The sequence below is a fragment of the Sinocyclocheilus anshuiensis genome, unplaced genomic scaffold (genome assembly GCF_001515605.1).
Source record: "Sinocyclocheilus anshuiensis isolate Anshui unplaced genomic scaffold, SAMN03320099.WGS_v1.1 scaffold712, whole genome shotgun sequence".
Lineage (NCBI taxonomy): Eukaryota > Metazoa > Chordata > Actinopteri > Cypriniformes > Cyprinidae > Sinocyclocheilus > Sinocyclocheilus anshuiensis.
Window position 1 is genome coordinate 247,299 of NW_015555749.1, and position 20,256 is coordinate 267,554.

A 20,256-nucleotide genomic window follows, 5' to 3' on the forward strand; every position below is an offset into this window, starting at 1 on the left:
ATATATATATACATATATATATATATATATATATATATATATATTAGCATAATTTGAATTAGATGAATTTAACAATTTACATTAAATTTCAAAATGTCTTAGTATAGTGTACGGTTTGCCCCCTGCAACTATAAATATAATTCATATTCTCCCCATATTTAACATTTTTCAAATTGTAAATTCTTCTGTTCGTTTCCAGGTAAAAAAAAGTTTTTGGACACCACTGTATATTTTACAGGTATGTGGTGTATTGTTTTCTGTGTGTTTTGCTAGCTTATCCACCTGGCAGGTTATGGACAGAAAATAGTTTTTGTTCCATTATGCTGAGAAGAATAGGTGTGTGTGTGTTTGTGTGTGTGTGCGGGCAAGAGTGAGTGTGCTTGGTGGTAATGTTTTTTTATGTGAAGCAATTATAATGTTTACGTGAAATATGAGTCTGTGACATTGTATTTGTTTATTAAACATTCAGTGCGAGCTGTGCTGCAACTACAAAACTGAGGCTTCTGCAATAATAAACAGGCAATTAAAAAGTGAATTACTGCAGCTCCAATTACCAGACTGACACCACAGCGTTCCACACCAACTGGGTAATTACAGGCAACAGCTCGAGCGGAACACTGGCCAACCTAAGAGGGTGCGGATGTGTAGATGAATGTGTGTATCTTTGCATATTTGTGTGTTTGATGCTAGTAAACTGGCCGTTATCTTTCGCAGAAACAGCAAGAAGCGTTTGTAAATTTGACTGCAGTTTCTCCCTCTCCAAGAATCGACTTAAGACGCAGGCTTCAAAACGAGACGTCATGTTTATGACTGGTCTAGCGCAACGCAAAATTTTATTGTCTGCCTGTGAAGGAATCCTCCGGCTGACTGACAGAGACTCCATCTCCGGATGGGAGAGAGTTTAGGCTCTATGGTGGGTGGGTGGTTGGCTGCCTCAGGACGCAGTCGAGAGTCCACACGGACAGCTCTAATACTGTTCAGTTCCTGCACGCCTCATGGGTTTGATTTTTACATGCATCATTGGCACTGTCAAAACATTTTCCTTTCCTTTCTTTAATACTCTATTCAGTTTTTATTGTCAGACCTGAGGGCGCTGAATGAATCAGAACTAATAAAACAATAAAACCCACTGTGAAATGTAAAGTCTTCCGATTTATTTCATGTTTAGTGCTACGTAATTCAAGGACAATAGCCTGGCACAAACTGAATTTTCTACAGACCTGGATAGCAGTGCGTTATATAGCACATTACAGCAGTACAAATTTACCTTTGAGGATACTAGCCGCAGCCGACTCTGTGCTGCTTCACAGACCCAATCAATACAATGAGCCATGGCTGGAGAAAAACCAGCGGTTCATACGTGAAAAGAGACCACTGAAGAGTAAAAGAGGCAGGGAGCACTGGGGTTTGTGGTCGTGGTAGAGCTCTGGTATTTCTCCTGCTGACCTTTCCAGGGCCAATTAGGGTAGAGCTGGGAATGAGCGGTCAGTGCTGTGCTGGCTGAAAACCTGTCTGCTGTGGCACTTTAGTGGATGTTGTTTTGATTTGCTTTGTGTTTTTATAACAAGCTTTTGGCTCCTGAGAACGTCCAGGGGGTTTAGGAGAAGATGAGGCTTAGGCTCATGGTGTGTGAGCGTGTAAATGATCCTGTGAGTGTATATGTATGTGTTGATCTTTGTGTATGATTTGCATTTTGTATTTTGTAAGGAAGGAGTATTTAGGAATGAGAAAAGAAATGAAAGGAGGAAGAAAAAAAAAGGTAAAAAGGAAGAAAGTTAGAATGAAAGGAAGGAGAGATGGACAAATGTCAAGAGGGAATTTAAGCAGAGAAGGAAAAAAGGAGGAAAATAAAGAAGGAACTGGGGGAGTAAAGAAAGAAAGAAAGAAATTACAGATGAAGAAATGAAAGAAACGAATGAAGCAGAGAAGGAGGAAAAAGGAGGAGGAAATAAAAAGCAATTAGGGAAGATTAAAGAAATGGAAGAAAAGGAGGTAGATGAAAAGAAAAAAGGGCAGGAATGAAGGAAGAGAGGAGGGAAAACAGGAAAGAAAAGAGTGAATGGAAGAAAATGGGAGAAGAACAAAAGGAAAGAAAAGAGGAAATGAATAAAGGGAAAAAGGAGAAAAAGAAAGAAAGAAAGAAAAAGAAAGAAAGAAAGAAAAGAAAAAAACAAACAAATAAAGGGAACAAGTGAAGAAATAAACAAAGAGGAAGAAAAAAGTGGAAAAAGGTAATGAAGAGAGAAAAAAAGTGGGAGGAATGAAAGAAGGAAACATTAGGAGGAAAGTAAAGATGGAGAGAAGGAAGGAGGAAGGGAGAAAAAGCAGAAGGAAAGAAAGTGAGAAAGCAAATTAGGAGGAGATAAAGAAGGAAGGAAGGAATGAACCAATGACAGAAGGAACCAATTACCAGACTGACACCACAGCGTTCCACACCAACTGGGTAATTACAGGCAACAGCTCGAGCGGAACACTGGCCAACCTAAGAGGGTGCGGATGTGTAGATGAATGTGTGTATCTTTGCATATTTGTGTGTTTGATGCTAGTAAACTGGCCGTTATCTTTCGCAGAAACAGCAAGAAGCGTTTGTAAATTTGACTGCAGTTTCTCCCTCTCCAAGAATCGACTTAAGACGCAGGCTTCAAAACGAGACGTCATGTTTATGACTGGTCTAGCGCAACGCAAAATTTTATTGTCTGCCTGTGAAGGAATCCTCCGGCTGACTGACAGAGACTCCATCTCCGGATGGGAGAGAGTTTAGGCTCTATGGTGGGTGGGTGGTTGGCTGCCTCAGGACGCAGTCGAGAGTCCACACGGACAGCTCTAATACTGTTCAGTTCCTGCACGCCTCATGGGTTTGATTTTTACATGCATCATTGGCACTGTCAAAACATTTTCCTTTCCTTTCTTTAATACTCTATTCAGTTTTTATTGTCAGACCTGAGGGCGCTGAATGAATCAGAACTAATAAAACAATAAAACCCACTGTGAAATGTAAAGTCTTCTGATTTATTTCATATTTAGTGCAATGTAATTCAAGGACAACAGCCTGACACAAACTGAATTTTCTACAAATCTGGATAGCAGTGCATTATACAGCATATTATGGTAGTACAATTTACCTTTGAGGATACTCGTCGCAGCCAACTCTATGCTGCTTCACAGACCCAGTCAATACAAGACATGGCTAGAGAAAAAACAGCAGTTCATATGTGAAAAGAGACCACTGAAGAGTGAAAGAGGCAGGGAGCATTGGGGTTTGTGGTCGTGGTAGAGCTCCTGCTGACCTTTCCAGGGCTAATTAGGGTAGAGCTGGGAATGAGCGGTCAGTGCTGTGCTGGCTGAAAGCCTGTCTGCTGTGGCACTTTAGTGGATGTTGTTTTGATTTGCTTTGTGTTTTTATAACAAGCTTTTGGCTCCTGAGAACGTCCAGGGGGTTTAGGAGAAGATGAGGCTTAGGCTCATGGTGTGTGAGCGTGTAAATGATCCTGTGAGTGTATATGTATGTGTTGATCTTTGTGTATGATTTGCATTTTGTATTTTGTAAGGAAGGAGTATTTAGGAATGAGAAAAGAAATGAAAGGAGGAAGAAAAAAAAAGGTAAAAAGGAAGAAAGTTAGAATGAAAGGAAGGAGAGATGGACAAATGTCAAGAGGGAATTTAAGCAGAGAAGGAAAAAAGGAGGAAAATAAAGAAGGAACTGGGGGAGTAAAGAAAGAAAGAAAGAAATTACAGATGAAGAAATGAAAGGAATGAATGAAGCAGAGAAGGAGGAAAAAAGCAGGGAAGGAAAGAAAAGAAGGAATGGAAGAAAATGGGAGAAGAAAGAAAGGAAAGAAAAAAGGATGGATATAAGGGAGGAATTAAATTAAAGAATGGCAAAAATGAAGGAGGAAAGAAAAGAGGGAACAAATAAAGTAGAGAAGGAAAAAAAAGAGGAACGGAGGAGAGAAAAAAAGCAATTAGGAAAGAAAGTCAAACAAACAAAAGGAACAAGCAAAAAAATGAAGGAAGAGGAGAAAAAGATGGGAAAAGTGAAGGAAGGAAAAATGGGGTGGAACGAAAGAAGGAAAAAGTTAGGAGGAAAGAAAGGATGGAGAGAAGGAAAAAGAAAGGAAGAAGGGAGGAAAAGGCAGAAGGAAAGAAAGGGAGAAAGTGAATTAAAAGGAGGGAAAGAAATAAGGAAGGAAGGAATGACAGAAGGAAGGGAAGGTAAACAAATAAAAAACTAAGGAAGAATAAAAGAAAGAGCTATGTTGACTTTGAGCGATGAATTCACGAATAACTCTTTTATTAGATGGAAGTATGTGTAATAATCTCTGCAGGTGTGTGTGTGTGTGTGTGTGTGTGTGTGTGTGTGTGTGTGTGTGTGTGTGTGTGTGTGTGTGTTTGTGTGTATCAGTACGTCCAGTCTAAGCCTCCCTGAGCCCCATGTGTGAGCTACAGTGACATAATGAGAAATCTCTCTGGAGGTTTGGCTTGACTGGGTTTAGATTACACACCAAAGCTATTGTTCCTTCTATCTCTCTCTCTCTTTCTGCAGATTCTCTTGGGAGAGTGAATAGCATTTAAAAAAATCAATCACCTCCATACTATCAAGGGGATGATATGTCTTTCTCATATAAACTCGCACACCCATACACAATGCACCCACTATATAGAGTTCAGCTTGCAGCCCTGTACAGTCACTGTACTGTCTCACTGTTTGCTGGTGGTGATGCTGTATCGTTCCCAGTGGAATATCACTGTCAAGTGCATGTAGTCTTTGACCACTCTGCTCATCCTTTTGCCTCTTTTAATTCCCTCTATCTCTCTCTTAGTCAGGACAGCCTACGCTTCCAATTCTCAGCCTCTCGGAGTATCATATTTAACCGGGCACAGCACCATTCATGTGCAAATCCATGCTATACTCTCATTACAGCAATTCGGGCCTCTCAAACTATAGTTCTGACATAAAAGAAAGCAAATAAGACAGAGATAGAAAGAGGACTCAACCTCATGAGCTCACTTACTCCAACTCTATTCAGATTTGCAGTGATGGAGGAAAGAGAAAGAGAGGGGCAGCATACTAAAGCAGCTCACATAGTCATTAATAGCCTTTGAAAACATATGCAAGAAAGAAGACACTCACACGAACACATTTTTTAAAAGAGGGGGAGTGATGTTGAACCTACACGGTTGGATCATTTTTCTGTAGGTGTGAGAGAATGCAGCGTTCTTCTACCGTATAACTTCATCTAAATGTAGCTTCTGTTATATTTGTCGGTGTAACTGTGGAGGAAAGAGGAGATAAAAGTGCAAGACTGCAGCAAAATGAGAGGGGGAAAAAGTAAAAAAACACTGTGCTGGAGCCCAGGGTAACTTCTGATAATTTGCCTCGCTTTCTGCTTTCCTTTTTTTAGTTCCCATCCAATCATTTCAGTGGGAGAGAGGGCACATTTACTGGTGCACACAGACAAGGGTGCATGCACACACTTTTCTGCACTCCACATAACCTACTGTTAATGGTTTTTAAATGATAATTTTGCTGCAACAACAGAACTCGTGCTGTTCTCAAATTCTTTGTAGCGGCGTACTAAAACAGTGCTGGAAGCAGGTAGGGCTGGACAGAGGTTTGGCTGAGGTGGTGTCTGCTGGTGCTGTAAATAGCAAAGCAGACACATAGCTGGAAGCGGTTTCAGTTTTAGTTTATTATTACCAGAGCTCGTGAATTATGCTCAGCTGCGAACAATGTCGCCGAATATTCTCGGGCAAAAGAGGTCCGGAGGTTTAGATTAGCTTGGCCGGGAGGGGGGGCAGAGGCAAAAGCAATGGACCCTGATGCGCTGATACGCATTCGAGCAGCACGGCTCTGTGATCTCAGCACACCCTACCATTAGAGATGCCAGCTGTGTCACACACACACAGACACACACACACACACACACACACACACACACACAGAGAGAGAAAAGAAGAATATGACAAAGACAGAAGGAAAGATTGATAGGGAGAGAGGCAAGGAGGTAGAGAAGAAAAACTAAGAGCCTTTCAGAAAGAATGATAAATGACTCGTCTCACTTCACAAGCTTCTGCTCTCTTCCTCCTGCCTCTATTCAATAGTGTAGTTTTTTTTTATCAAAGCATAATCTGTGAGGATAATGCTGAGATGCAGCCAGGTCTCGTTATATAAGTGCAGTGGATCACATACAGTACTGACAGCTCAAGCCCCTCTGCACACACAGCGTGGAAATCGCCTTGATAGTTTTAAACAGCCAGCCGCAACGAGATATTACAACTCAAACTGGGGGGAAAAATCTGGTGCAATAAAGCAGAATGTGTTCAATTTATACTGTATACCGGTCTCAGGAGAGGTGGCCAGTGGGATTTAATGGAAATGTAATAGAGAAGTAATAGAGTTTCAAAGGAGGTGTGGGGGGTGCCCCAGTGTGGAAATCTCGGGGTAGCTCTCGGGCTTAATAGCCTGTCCACTGTCCCTTCTACACCTAATACATTCAATTTGGCTGGTTCGCTGCATTAAATCCACACACGCACACACACAACACGCTACGGTGACCACGATGCAATTTGAATATAATTTCATCATGTCAAAGGTCAGCTCAAGTCGGCGTGCACGGATGTGGCCTTTTGAACAGGAGAGGTTAAGGATGTTGCCCCAGTGCTTATATAAAAACAGCCCCCTTAATGGCCCCTAAAAAAATAACACAAAGACGCATGTATTCAAGCATAGTCAGCGTAACAGAAGGCTGAATCGCTGGTCGCTAAGTGACTGTGGTGCAGCCAACATTATGCTCTCAACATTTGTACTCTGCATAATGCATCTGCATAATGTTCACAAACACCTCTTAAAGATCGCATTTGCATCCTGACCACATAATTGCGCAAGTACACTCATAGAGCTCGGCCAATTACCGTGAGATTACAAGTGCATGATATTGTTTCTTATGCTAAAATCTCGGCACACAGAAAACAGTAGCTCTAGGAATGAAAGGTCACTGAATGGCAAAGCGGAAAGAGGGTGAATGTGGCAGTCGAATAAGCTACGCACCATGTCCTGCCCGCAGGGGGGCGTGGGATCTGGCGGCAGGCACGAGGTGATGAGGCATATGTTGAGGGACGTACAGCTCCCCAGGCCCCTCTGCCAGAGCCAGGGCTGACCCCAAAGTCAGCAGTGGCAGCCAGAGAGCCAGGCGCAGGCTGATGCGGAGCAGGATGGAAGCAACACCACCAGGAGCCCCGCAGGGCCACAGATGCAGCATGCTACCGGAGTGCAAGGACTTTAAAGAGGGGCGTCCTTAGACCACCTGGCAACCCATGTCCTGCTCAAGCCTTGGATCCTGACCATGCAACAGCCCAATCACAGATGGAGAGGCAGAACAACAGCACATGCCAAATCCACATGTAGAGGGAACTTCCACAGAGTTCTTCCGAGGTATGGATTAAAAAAAAGAGCACAGATGAGGTCAACTTCAGAAGGATAATGATCCTGGGTTAAATTCCTCTCTTCATGGCATTCAAAAACACAAAATCCTGTGGGAGAAAAAAGAAAGAAACCACGGAATCCGATCCAGTACTCCAGTAAGGCAGGAGTAGTGGTGTATTGGAGAAGAGGGAGAAAAGAGTGAGCAGCCTTTGTTACAGACCTCCCAGCAGTCCTGGACTTTTCCTATCACCTGAATCCCAGCTGTATCCCATGAAGACAAGGCTGCATCCCTCGTTATCCCCGTTGAGAGAAAAGGAGAGGATCAGGGAGACAACCAGAAGCGATGGCACACACAAGACGAGATCGCCGCTGCAGCATTTAACTCAATACAGAGTGCCTCTCCCCCTCCCCAAACGACAAACACACTCTCTCTCACACACACCACACAAGAGCTGCTGCTGCTGCCTGGCTGGCTGAGACCGCACTGACTCTCAGAGGAAACATTAGCAGACACATCACAGGAGAACAGGAAGAGAGAACCAAGAAAGGGCAAGAGTGGTCAAGTGGTCCGCATGTGAAAAAGCTGGTCAGAGTTTCTGAAAATGTCAGCGTTAAGAAAGTCTTCCTCTTCTCTCACTCCTTACAGCATCTCTGTAGCGAAAGCATTCCTAAGCAGCATGCTTAGAGGAAAAGACCCTCTGAATGAAGAAAAAGGGAAACAGAGAACGGTGAAGCTTGGCTGAGTTTTCCTCCCCCTCTTTTCCTCTCTCCCTCCCCCTCGATCATCAGGGAGGCGCGTGCAGCTGTGGAAGGGGTCTCGTGTCTCGTCCTCCTAATCGTTTAGCACTGTATAATTAAAGTTGACAAAGCCGGGTGATCAGAGCTGTCTCGCCAGGGGCTCCAAGACAGCCTGCATCAGGAGCTGAAACTGCTCTATTTGGAAGACAATTTTATCACTGTGACTTCAGCAATACACAGTGCTGTATGCAATGAAACATCATATCCAGAAGTTTATGAAATAATTTGGGAACCAGCCGGCTGCATTCATAGCAAGCTAATTGTTCCCTGAGAAATTAAAAGAATATGAGAACCCAGCCTGCAAAAGGAGCATGTGCTTTATTTTCTGTTTACAAGGCTGCCACCTAATGGCAAACGCTGTGTTGCTTTGAGCAGAGGACCCTTGCCATTCTCTGGCAGTCACATGTTTGAGCCAATCCATTTATTTTTTCAGCTGACCTCAAAAGCAGATTCAAAGGAAGTGGAGCATGTTTTAATACTGGTGCTTTCATTCTGTGTAGGGGAAAAAAAAGGTTTCAAGTATTTTAAACAGTAAGGGAGAAATAAGTGGAAAGGTCTTTTTTTCCTTCCTTCCTCTCATTTCACTCCAGTTTTGTGTCCAATTTGTATGTTCTGTTCACTTTTTTTTTTATAAAGAAATGAGGAATGAGTTATGAAGTGAAAAGAGAACAAATAAGTAATGAACCCTACAATCATTTTCTTCTCATTTTACATCTCCCTATCTATGAATTGACTACAGGAAGCATGAATCAACTCCCCCCACCCATGATGCTCCAGTAACTGGTGGGATGCTGTTTATTAAGAAATTAGATCTTTGATAAGCAACAAGCTAATTAAAAATGAAGCACATATTTAAATACATATTGCTCGGTTAGAGAGCAGATGGGTGCGCTGCCGTCATGAATAGTGCAATTCATTTATCTCTTCACGTTTTTCCTCTATAGCTGTGGTCATTTTTAATCATGTAATTCTTTCGTCTCTTATCTATGCTCTGCCTCTTTAATAGTATTTACACCAAGCACATCAGTTTTGCATTCAGCTGAGACCCCCAGCTCTGCTATTTCTCTTGCTAGTTTTCTAAAGTGCTCTTTGATATCCAGCTCAAACCAAACTGTTTATGTTGATAGTAGCCATTCAGATCTGAAGTGTGTTTGAGTCCATGCATGATGAGACTAATGGACAATTGCACCCAACCAGTGTTCAGAATTAACTTTTGCCACAAATTCCAATGATGAAGGGATTGAGAAAATAGCCTAATATTTCCTACAGTTCTGCATTTTTTTAAACATTTAATATAAATACTTAAACATACATTTGTCATTTTGAAAATTAGATTTAGTCAGAGGTGTAAAGAGTATCTGAAAACCATACTTGAGTAAAAGTACAGATACCCTACAGTGAAAATTACTCCACTACAAGTTACAAGTCACCAATTCCAAAACAACTTGAGTAAAAGTCTTAGAATATCTGCCAAAGAATAGTCAAAGAGACATGCCAGTGAAAAACAAGAAAGAGTTCAGTTGTGAGGAGAGCAATCACGTTTATTTTCTAAAACCAAAATAAAACTGAACACCTCAAAAAAACAAAAACATAAAAAACCCAAACAAACAAAACAACAACAACAACAAAATCCTTTAAAAAGGTATCTTCAGTATAACGGATAAATAAAATAATGTTATAATTTTTTTAAATGTATTTATTGCTTAATTTGTTTATTGAACTTTTATACAGGATAAGAATACAGGAGAATAGTGAAAACAATTATGTTAAATTAATTCTTGCACCGGATGACCTGGTTTCGGCCTCATTGCCATTGCTAAGAAACTCGCATTCACGTAAAATAGCTGTGTTGTCAAATAAGTAAGGGCAAAACACACAAGATATAGTACTTTCAGTGCCCTGTAGTTGGCGATATCACTTCTCTTGAAGCAGAAATAAACTGCTGCAGAAAAAGCTAGGGGCTGTGCAAAATGTAATGTGTAATTGCAACACTCTTTACAAATGTAGTGAAGTAAAGAGTCCAGATACTTATTCAAAAATGTAGTGAAGTAGAGTGTAAACGTTTCTATTATCTTTGATACTCAGTAAAACTACAAAGTAGCCAAAAAGATACTCAAGCACAGTAATTGTAATTAATTACATTTACTCAAATACTTTACACCTCTGGATTTAGTATTTATTTTCTTGCATAAAAATACAAATTGAGAAATTTCACCAGCTTAACATTTCCTACAGGGCATGAAGCCATAATTTTTTCTGTATTTATATTAAAATATGAATATGGATAATGAATCATAACAATATTCATGCATTTGTCATTATAAAAATTTGATTATTTAGTTAAATATTAAAGATTTCTTACTATCCATGAATCAATGTTTTTAACAAAAATATTAACGTCATTAATTAAAAATAATAATAATATAAACTTTACTACTTTGGTCATTATCTCACAGTTTAACAAAAACATGAAAATCATTATTTTGTTCCTCAAATTTTTATATTGGTGGATTAATACAAGAACTTTTCTATACATGTTCTTACAAATGTACTCAAAACATAAATAATGTTGCATTTGCGAATAAAGCTGTGAAATAAAGGTGTCACTCCTCATTTTACTCGTATTTGGCACGTGGCAACTGTTAATTCTGGACACTGCACCCACCCCGCAGGGATCTGTGTATTGATCAGTGCTCACATGTGTTAGTGAAAGCTTGTTTCAGAGATGGGGAATTGATGCTGAGTGTCCATACCTTGGACAGCTATGGGTTTGTAGTGTGTGTAGTGCAGGTCTTGAGGTGGAATGATGTGGTCATGCAAGTCCACGGCTGAGTGTCTAACCCAGGCTTTCCTCTCTGCCACTATGCTCAGACAAAGCCTCTTTCTCTTTGCACTGCCTTCACGGCCTGATGACCACTGGGCATCTACCCATCTAAATGAGCCTTTGTGTGTGTGCGCATGAGCATTTGACCGTGCAGGAACATTAATATTGTGTGCACATATCATTCTGTCTGTTCCTTGCTCAAAGAAGTGCCCAGTAAAAGATGGATTCAGTCTGTAATCATTAAGCCATGGGCTTACACACAACAATGGAGGCAAAATGTGTAAATCCACCATTTTATTTCACTGAATCACTGTAGATATGAGGGGAAAAAAAGAGTAAGCTAAAAGAAATGTGTTTTTCTTTATAATTCTAATTAGGTAGCAAAATGATACTAACTTCCTCTATCTGCCGTTCTCATCTCTAAAAACACACTAAATAGATACCAGCGAGGTGGGGGGATGTGGATGATGTAATGCAAGCCATCTTCTATGTGGCTTCTTCCTCCTGAACAAAGGCGGGCTCTTATCAGTTTGGTAAACCCGCAGAATGGATTAGCTGTGCATGGCTTGAGCCTGTAATAGATCTTTTTCGTAAACCATCTCAAGGACTTTCACTCTGCTTCAGATTCCTGGCACTCAGGGTTAGCTTTCACAGGCTACAAGCACTAGAGGTTTTCACACCAAATTCAGTCAATGCTCTTGTCGGGGTACAGCTCAATACTACAAATCCATTCAGAAATGCCCACACATGCTTATGCGATGTTTCCTCTAGATATAATTTATATCTATGACAAACAGTCTACTAAGTCTATTTTTTTAACTCATTGCAGCACATTGTGATATACAGCATGGCGCAGATCCCCAGCTATGCACTGTCCACCAACCCCCTCTAGTGGTGTAGCAGAAGACTGCACAATTTTGGGAGTATGCAGTAAGAACAATATGATGACTATGGTCAGAATGGAATACTAACATCCTATTTACTGAAATCAAAATAACCATTTTATAAATGCACAAAAACCATTTTTAAATGTTTTTTTTGTTTAATAGTGTGAGCATGTGGTGTATTATGTGCAGTAGGCAGTACACAGCACGCTAGTATTCAGTTCTAAAAATAGCCACTTTCTAAGGGTCACTGAGATTCCATTTTAATTCAGTGTGATTCACATCTGATGTGAATATGAATTGGTCTGTTTATTTTTCACAGTTTATATATTCAAAATATATTGTATAAAAAATACAATAATCATCAAACTGGCTGATGTTTTTTAGAATACCATAAATAATAGCGGCGCAAGTGCTCTCATCCAATTTAGGTGGTTCTGGATCAGTGCGCTGGGTTTCCCTACAGTAGCTGTAAAGAAGGAGAGGTGATAGACTCACGGTCATTGCAGAGCGGCCCTCCAAATGATGTCATGCTGCAGTCGCAACTGAACCCCTCCCACTGCTGAAGACACACGCCCTGATTGGAGCAGGAATCCTCTTGACAGGTAGTGCTGGGACCTGAAGAGACCGGTGACAGAGTAGTGAAGAGAGAGAGAGAGAGAGAGAGAAACAGACAGAAAAAGAGGTATATAAATTCATAGGCCCCATACGACATAAAAATCCAGACAAGTGAAAAGCTTTTATTGTAGCAGTAACAGGCACACAGAACCATCCCATCTGCTCACTCCCCTAGATGAAAAACCAACTACCAGTGAGGACAAAATCTTCTGTTTAACTAAATATTAATCTTTCTCAGACACACTTTAGGGATCTGATTTGGGTGAAGAAAATAATGTATAAATATATTAAAGATGCACAAAAATGTGTTACATTTAAATGCTACTACTGTACAAGAAAAAGAAATGTATAAATCTTTTCCATTTCAGTGTGATTTCATATAGCATAATGAGTGTGCTTATTTTAGCTTATATTGTGTCATTATCTTAGATTCACGAACCCCGGTGATCACCAAAAGGTACACTCGATAATTTTTTGTTTATGTTGCGCTGCCTGCATCTGACATCATGCACTGAGTATGTACTACATTTGATGAAGAAATTACTGCATGACTGTTAAAAAGTACATTCTATAATTTTTCATATGTGTAGTAAGAATACAGTCTAGAGACACACTATATGTATATGGTGGCAATGACCTATGATGTCAGCTACGTCACTGTTTCCCACCATTTACAAATGGATGCACACCTGGCATTTTTACGAATACTGCATTTTCGGACAAACTACTCATTTGACATACTGCTTTTCACATGATATATTAATAAGGAAGTAGCCATATTTGGACGTCCTTTTAGACTTACACTGACGCCTAGTGGCTTTGATGTAAACTTCTGCTCAAAATTTTGGGTCAGTAAGATTTTTTAAGTTTTTGATAGGAGTCTCTTATGCTTACCAAGGCTGCATTTATTTAATAAAAATACAGTAAAAGTAGTAATACTTTGAAAAATATGAAAACTTTAAAACAACCATTTTTCTATTTGAATATAGTTTAAAATGCAATTCATTCCTGCGATGGCAAAGCAGAATTTTTTTGTTAGCCATTACTCAGGTCTTCAGCATCACATGAGCCTTCATAAATCATTCTAATATTCTAATTTGGTGCCGAAGAAACATTTCTTACTATTATCAATGTTGAAAATATGCTTATTATTATGTTTATATTATTAATATAAAAACTGGTTTTTAAACCTCTTTATTAAACTGCTTAATATTTGTGGAAACTATGATACTTTTTTTCATGATTCTTTGATTAATATAAATGTCTTAACTTTTGATCAATTTAATTCATCCTTGCTGAATAAAAGTATTAATTTCTTTAAAAAAACAAAAACAAAAAACAAATAAATAAATAAAACTGACCCCAAACTTTTGAACAGTAGTGTAGCATTACTCAAACAGCAAATATCTGTAGTAAATGTCACTGTAGAAACATGCTATTCGCAGTAAGTCATGATTAACTTATTAAAAATATATAATAATAGGGAGGTTACCAAAGCAATCTCGACATGTCTGCCCTCATGAGGCAAACTGCTCCATGTAAATTAAATCAGCTACACTCTACACAGGTACAAAAGTTGTCACTGGGGCGGTGCCCTTTCAAAAGGCACACTTTTGTACCTTATTTACCCCAAAAGGATGCATATTAGTACCTTAAAGGTAAATTTTAGTACCTTTTAAAAAGGCACCGCCCCAGTGACAGCTTTTGTACCTTTATTTCTGAGAGTGTAATATTGAGTCTTTGTCTCAGGCGAGTACGATATTTAAAAAGTACTATTTAAAACTTTTTAACAAGGTAAAAAAAAATACTGAGTGCACCTTTAATCGGTCTCATTACTCAAGAACACATTAAATGTGGACAGGTGACTTGATTAGTGCAATCCAAGCTTTGCACCAGTGGCTGTGTGACAGTAGCATTGGCGGTAATGCGCAGTGTATTTGCTGCAGTAATAATACAGGCCCCCGTGCGATAATAACATCTGCTCCTAGTATTGCTGAGGTGGGTTTAAAGCAGCAGCACTCCCTGGGGACTCGGGGCTGTAAGATAAATGGGGGCCGTCTGGAACAGCTCATTTTGTGTTCTGTCTACAGAAGCGAAGCGACGAGGCGACGGGCCAGGCAGCCTGCGGAAACACTTCTGTTCTCATTTCTCTCATTACTTCAGCTGGCATGTAAAACAGGCCCCTGGCCCTCAAACGCTCCCTCCTCTCCATCACTCAGCCATTTGGCCAATCAGGTGCACATTTGCGGCTTGGCCACTTGACTCGGAAGTGAAGCGAGTCTGGCAGGGAGAAGGAGGAGGAGAGAGAGACAGACGCTACGACAGCCACCGGTACGATCCAGATGAGCTGTGCTCTTCCTTTCTCACCTGATCTGTCTGAGCGAAGCTCATTTAACGTCTCAGGCAGAGAAACAGAGGGTTGGCTCGCTCCCCTGACGAGCTTCTCTCAAACCAAGTGTTATATATCTGAGCGGAGTAATCTGGCTTCGAACTCATGGGAGAGATTCCCTAACCGCTTGGGAAATTCCATCTAGTTTTAAGGCCCTTATCAGGGGGTAAATGCTATAGACTATTTCCATCGCATTTTGGTGTGGAAGGAGTTGAAACCGCATGCAGTGGGTGGAGGGGGGCACTGTCAGAAGAGGGAAGGGGGGGCGGGGGCGCATGCCTCCAGTAAACAACAGAACAGATGTACGCTCCAATGAAAAGAGCAGTGACGGGTAAATGAGGGAAAACTATGACACAGGACACTCTGGGACAGTTTAAGTCCGGGAGGCTGTAAATACAAGGTGTGCGGACGGTGCTTGTATTTACAGTGATGGAGTTATTAGACCGGCTGCTGGGCAAACGTGATCTACGACATCAGACGGTCACACTGGAGGAGGGGAAGAGGGGGCATCGGTTAAGACACACATATGGCTATCTACCTTGCAAGTCAGCTTTCAGCAATGCAACTTTTGTCAGCCAAACGAAAAAGAAAAAAACAAAACAAAATAAATAAGATGTTAGTAGAGGCACTGGAATGTCTGTGATTATAACAAATTAAGTCGTTAAAAATGTAAGGGAACAGACAGAGGAAATAAAGAAAGCAGACAGAGACCCAGGGAAGAAGAGAGGTGGAGTTAGAGATGATGAGAGAAACAAAGTCAATCAGCAACAGACATGATAAAAGCCAGTAGCGTAGGTTTGGTTTGAACAGAAGGACATTTTTTCAGCCATGATCGCTCCCTGTAAATGTGATCCCATAATGACTTTATTAAAAATAAATACATGCATTCATAATGTAAGGTTTATATGCTTTTGTAATGTTGTGGTTCTTAGCAAATATTAGCAGTTCTTTTACGGCTGAATATACTGATGGTTATATAAAAAAACGAAGTGTGTGTATTTTGCCAGACAAAATTGCAAAAAAATGTTACCGTAAATGTAAAAAATAGGTTTTCTTTTATCATTAGAGGTATGGTTAGTCTGTAGTTAAGATAATTAATTAATTTTAAAATAATAGCTCTCTATAATAAGTCTCCATTTAGATAGCCAGGTTAACATATTTAGGTTATATAAAAACGAAGTGTGTGTATTTTGCCAGACAAAATTGCAAAAAAATGTTACCGTAAATGTAAAAAATAGTTTTTCTTTTATCATTAGAGGTATGGTTAGTCTGTAGTTAAGATAATTAATTAATTTTAAAATAATAGCTCTCTATAATAAGTCTCCATTTAGATAGCCAGGTTAACATATTTATTATTGTACTTTGATGCATTCTTATGCATTAGAGCTTGATTCATGTCTTATGCTCACAGTGGCTGTGTTTATTTGATCCAAAATACATTAAAAACAGTAATATTGTAAAATATTACAATTTTAAATAACTGATTTTCAGCAGCCATTACTCCAGTCTTCAGTGTCATGTGATCCTTCAGAAACTATTTTAATATGCCATTTTGGTGCTCAAGAAACACTGCATATTGTTATTAATGTGTTATTAACAAATCATTTTTTTGCATAAACCTTGAAAAACATTTTTCAGGATTCTTCGGTGAATAGAAAGTTCAACAGAAAAGCATTTATTTTAAATAGAATTTTCTCTAACTATTATTATCTATTAACTATTAGTTATTGATATATTAATTCATATATTAGTTATTAATATATTAATTTCTTTAAAAAGCAAACAACTTTTAAATGGCATTGTAACTTAATTAGCTTAAACCTTACTATTTTAATATTCAAATTATTTACATAATGTTACATATCTGAAATGTCACTTTCAATAAGCACAATATCACTGTTAATAAATCTCATGATTATTCTTGTAGTGCTCTTTTAAATTAGTTTTTCCTTTTGGGATAATTGCACTGCATTCAGTTTTAATGCATTCGATTCATATTTTAAGGACAAAAGACAAAATGGCATATTTTTGCTAGCTCTCGCAGCAGTCCTATGGGCCATCCTCAGTTATGTTAGTACCACTGATGACTCGCTATTATGATATCGTTATCTCTCTGAGCTTAAATGAAAAAAAGATTACTGTTAACTATTTTTCACTAATGAATATGACCACTAAAGGCTACTGGCACTAACCAGTCTCTTTCCTCTCATATATTCAGCTTCATCACAGTTACAGTTTGGAAAAAAACACAAGATCTCTTGACAATGATAGGGACATGTCCATATCGTTCACTCCTAATCAACACCCCTGTTGCCAACAGCAGAACACAGACTCCTGAAACCGGTTAAAACTGGCCCAGCATGAAGAAAACACAGAACAGATGAAGAGAACAAGAAGCAGAAAGGATGAACAAGTGCATGAGAGGAGACAAGGATTGGAGATTGTAGTCATCAAGCGAAGGAACTCGCTAAGCTGACCTGGTGTATGTTTCATTCATACCATTTTCCTCACCTTCGCATCCTCTCTCCACCTGGCCGGCGTTGGATAGTGCGTCTGAAAGCAGGTCTGGCAAACGGCCATTCAGGTCTACAGAAGCCAAGCAGCCTTGGAAGCCCTCTTTAGAATGCACCAGCTTTGGCAAGTCCTTATACATCTCTTTGGCCACACCTCCGACATACAAATCACCTGTAGAGACAGGAAATATTATGCTCTGACTGACCATGTGTTTTCAATTCAACTATCAGGGGAGCATGTTATGTAAATGCCCAACGAAAAGGGACACCACTGCCCCCTGCTAGTTCATTTGTTTGTTGCAATACACAACAATGTGAATGTCAATGTGAGGTAAAGAACACATATACACAACATTCAGACTTTTGAGGTCTGTGTTTAAAAAAAAACAACAATTTTTAAGGAAATTATTCAGCAAATGTGCATTAAATTGATCAAACCTGATAGACATTTACAATTTCAAATAAACTGTGTTCTTTTGAATGTTATAATCATCAAATAATCCTTAAAAAAAGTATAATGGTTTCCACAAAAATATTAAGTTTTCAAAATTGATAACAAGAAATGTTTCTTGAGCACAAAAAACATTTCTGAAAGATCACGTGACACTAAAGACTGGAGTTATAGCTGCAGAAAATGCAGCTTCAGTCACAGGAATTTATTACAAATAATATTTCACAACATAACTCTTTTTGATAAAAAAAAAAAAAAACCATGAAAAAATAGTGTTTGCGAAAATTGCGACCCAAAACTTTTAAATAGTAGTGTACACCCAATATAATATAATACAATATAATATAATATAATAAAAAATAAAGTTATTTTTATTTTTTTATATAATTCTTGTGTCATGTTAAGCTCTAATTATCAGATAAAATCTTTCAGAGATCATTCTCTTTAAGAAAACATCAAAAGTACCTTTCAGATCCAGGTTCTTGGCTCCCATGGTAGTCTGTGTGGTGATTTTGGTGTCTATTTTGACCATATGGAGGTTGTTTGTATCTCGTGAGATCATCACATTGTGCCAGTGATTGTCATTCAGCGGTGTGTTGGAATTCCCTTTGATGAGATGAGCTCCATTTCCAAGGTCTGACACATAATGGAGATATCTGCATGCAAACAGTCATGAAGACAATTAGTGAAGGACTTATCACATGTTCTATACATTCCAATCAAACATGGCGCATTAAAAACCAATGGAGCTCACCCTTTAACCAGCTCTACTACTATGAAGTCATTGCCATCTCCTCGGTTGTACACGATGAGCCCATCTGGTGAAGTGGTCTTAAACTGGAAGAACAGGTGCATGGAGTAGTAGGCCTGAAGGGTGGGCAAGGTCACATAGCTAGAGCGAGACTTGAAGGTCACCGGGTCTGCCACGATGCTCCTGTAGCCAATCATGGCATTCAATTCGCAGTAGTCGATGTCGCCGTTCTTGCACAGGTCAATGTAGGACATGCCATTGAAGGACAAGCCCTGCAGGTGTCCAATGAAGTTGGAGGGCACAGCGGGCATATAACGCTTCTCTGTAACGATGCCCGTTTCCACATTGTGGAACTCCAGCTGCGTGTGGTCTCCCGTGATTTGACCTTACAGGGCAAATAATCGAAAACAGATTTAATGCAGGAAGGGGAGACTGTCAAAACAAGTCCTGTCCCAAAAGGATGACGTAATGCTGCATACAGTATAGACTGTCATGTAGTAGAAAAATGGGACACCATAAAGTCTTGTGGAATTCACGGACACGTTGCAAGTTGTTGCAAGACCACATGTACACATAAAGTGATATATCTGGGACAGGGCCGCAGTATTGCCAAACGGGCCAACTTAAATTTACACATTTACATTTACATTTACTGCAGCAAAATGAGATTTTTAATAAACATGGAAGACTAGAAAAACATAAGAGCATTAAGAGTTGGAAGAATGTTACAAGTATTTTAGGGAATTTGAAGGAAAAAAGGTTAACTTAATCTTTCTGCAATCCAGTGGGAGAGAAAGACGCCCTTAAATATTTCAAAAACCTCTTTTAAAGCTTCCCAAGAGGAAGTTCTTTCACTCTAAAATCATTAAGGTTATGTGAGTATAATGTATTCCCTCAGTGGTTTGGCCTCTGAATGCATCAGCATTAAGCCAAATACCAAGTCTATTTCAAAGTGTCGAATACACATAAGTTCAGCAAGAAACTAAAGATGATTGTACTGCACTGTGGGAAAGAACTACCTTTTTCTTATGATGCTTCATTCAGTGGGCAAATTGCAAAAGGTGTTTTTGCCCTTGAGGAGCACTGAGGGAAGGCTATTGGAAGTGAGCCACTGAATCTCTTCACAAAAGGCCCTTCCACAAGACCGTTAGCAAAGAGTACATGCAATTACTTAAATGAAATAATTATGACCGTGTGATAATCTGTGGTGCGTCCCTGAGATTTATCTTAAAGGGGTCATATGATGCGATTTCAATTTTTCCTTTCTCTTTGGAGTGTTACAAGCTCTTGGTGCATAAAGAAGATCTGTAAAGTTGCAAAGACTAAAGTCTCAAATCCAAAGAGATATTCGTAATAAAAGTTAAGAGTTAACCACGCCTACCTAAAACGGCTCGTTCTAACCCCTTTAACACTACAGGTGATTTACCTTACATGGGATTTTACAGGAGTCATGAAATGCATTTGAATTGACTGCTCCAGCGGTTATAATGAGAATAAGTTTTGATCGCTTTCTGTATATAAAATTATCACAATATTGACAACGTCTCAGGTTACTTATGTAACCATGGTTCCCTGAGTAGGGAACGAGACACTGCGTCCTCTAGG

The 20,256-nt window shown here is 39.5% G+C and overlaps 1 protein-coding gene across 10 annotated transcripts in view; it reads right to left on the bottom strand.

Annotated features, from left to right (window-relative positions):
- nrxn1a (neurexin 1a) overlaps positions 1 to 20,256 on the bottom strand; it is a 190,982-nt gene that overhangs the window by 49,698 nt on the left and 121,028 nt on the right. For 8 of the 10 annotated variants that reach the window (XM_016467315.1, XM_016467324.1, XM_016467321.1 and 5 more), the window contains 5 exons: positions 18,655 to 19,036; positions 18,366 to 18,556; positions 17,436 to 17,621; positions 15,475 to 15,501; positions 12,428 to 12,547 (listed from right to left, as the gene is read on the bottom strand). In XM_016467315.1, coding sequence (XP_016322801.1) covers positions 12,428 to 12,547; positions 15,475 to 15,501; positions 17,436 to 17,621; positions 18,366 to 18,556; positions 18,655 to 19,036 — 906 coding nt within the window. The remainder of the gene's footprint in view (positions 1 to 12,427; positions 12,548 to 15,474; positions 15,502 to 17,435; positions 17,622 to 18,365; positions 18,557 to 18,654; positions 19,037 to 20,256) is intronic. The other 2 variants (XM_016467317.1, XM_016467322.1) reach the window with 2 other exon arrangements.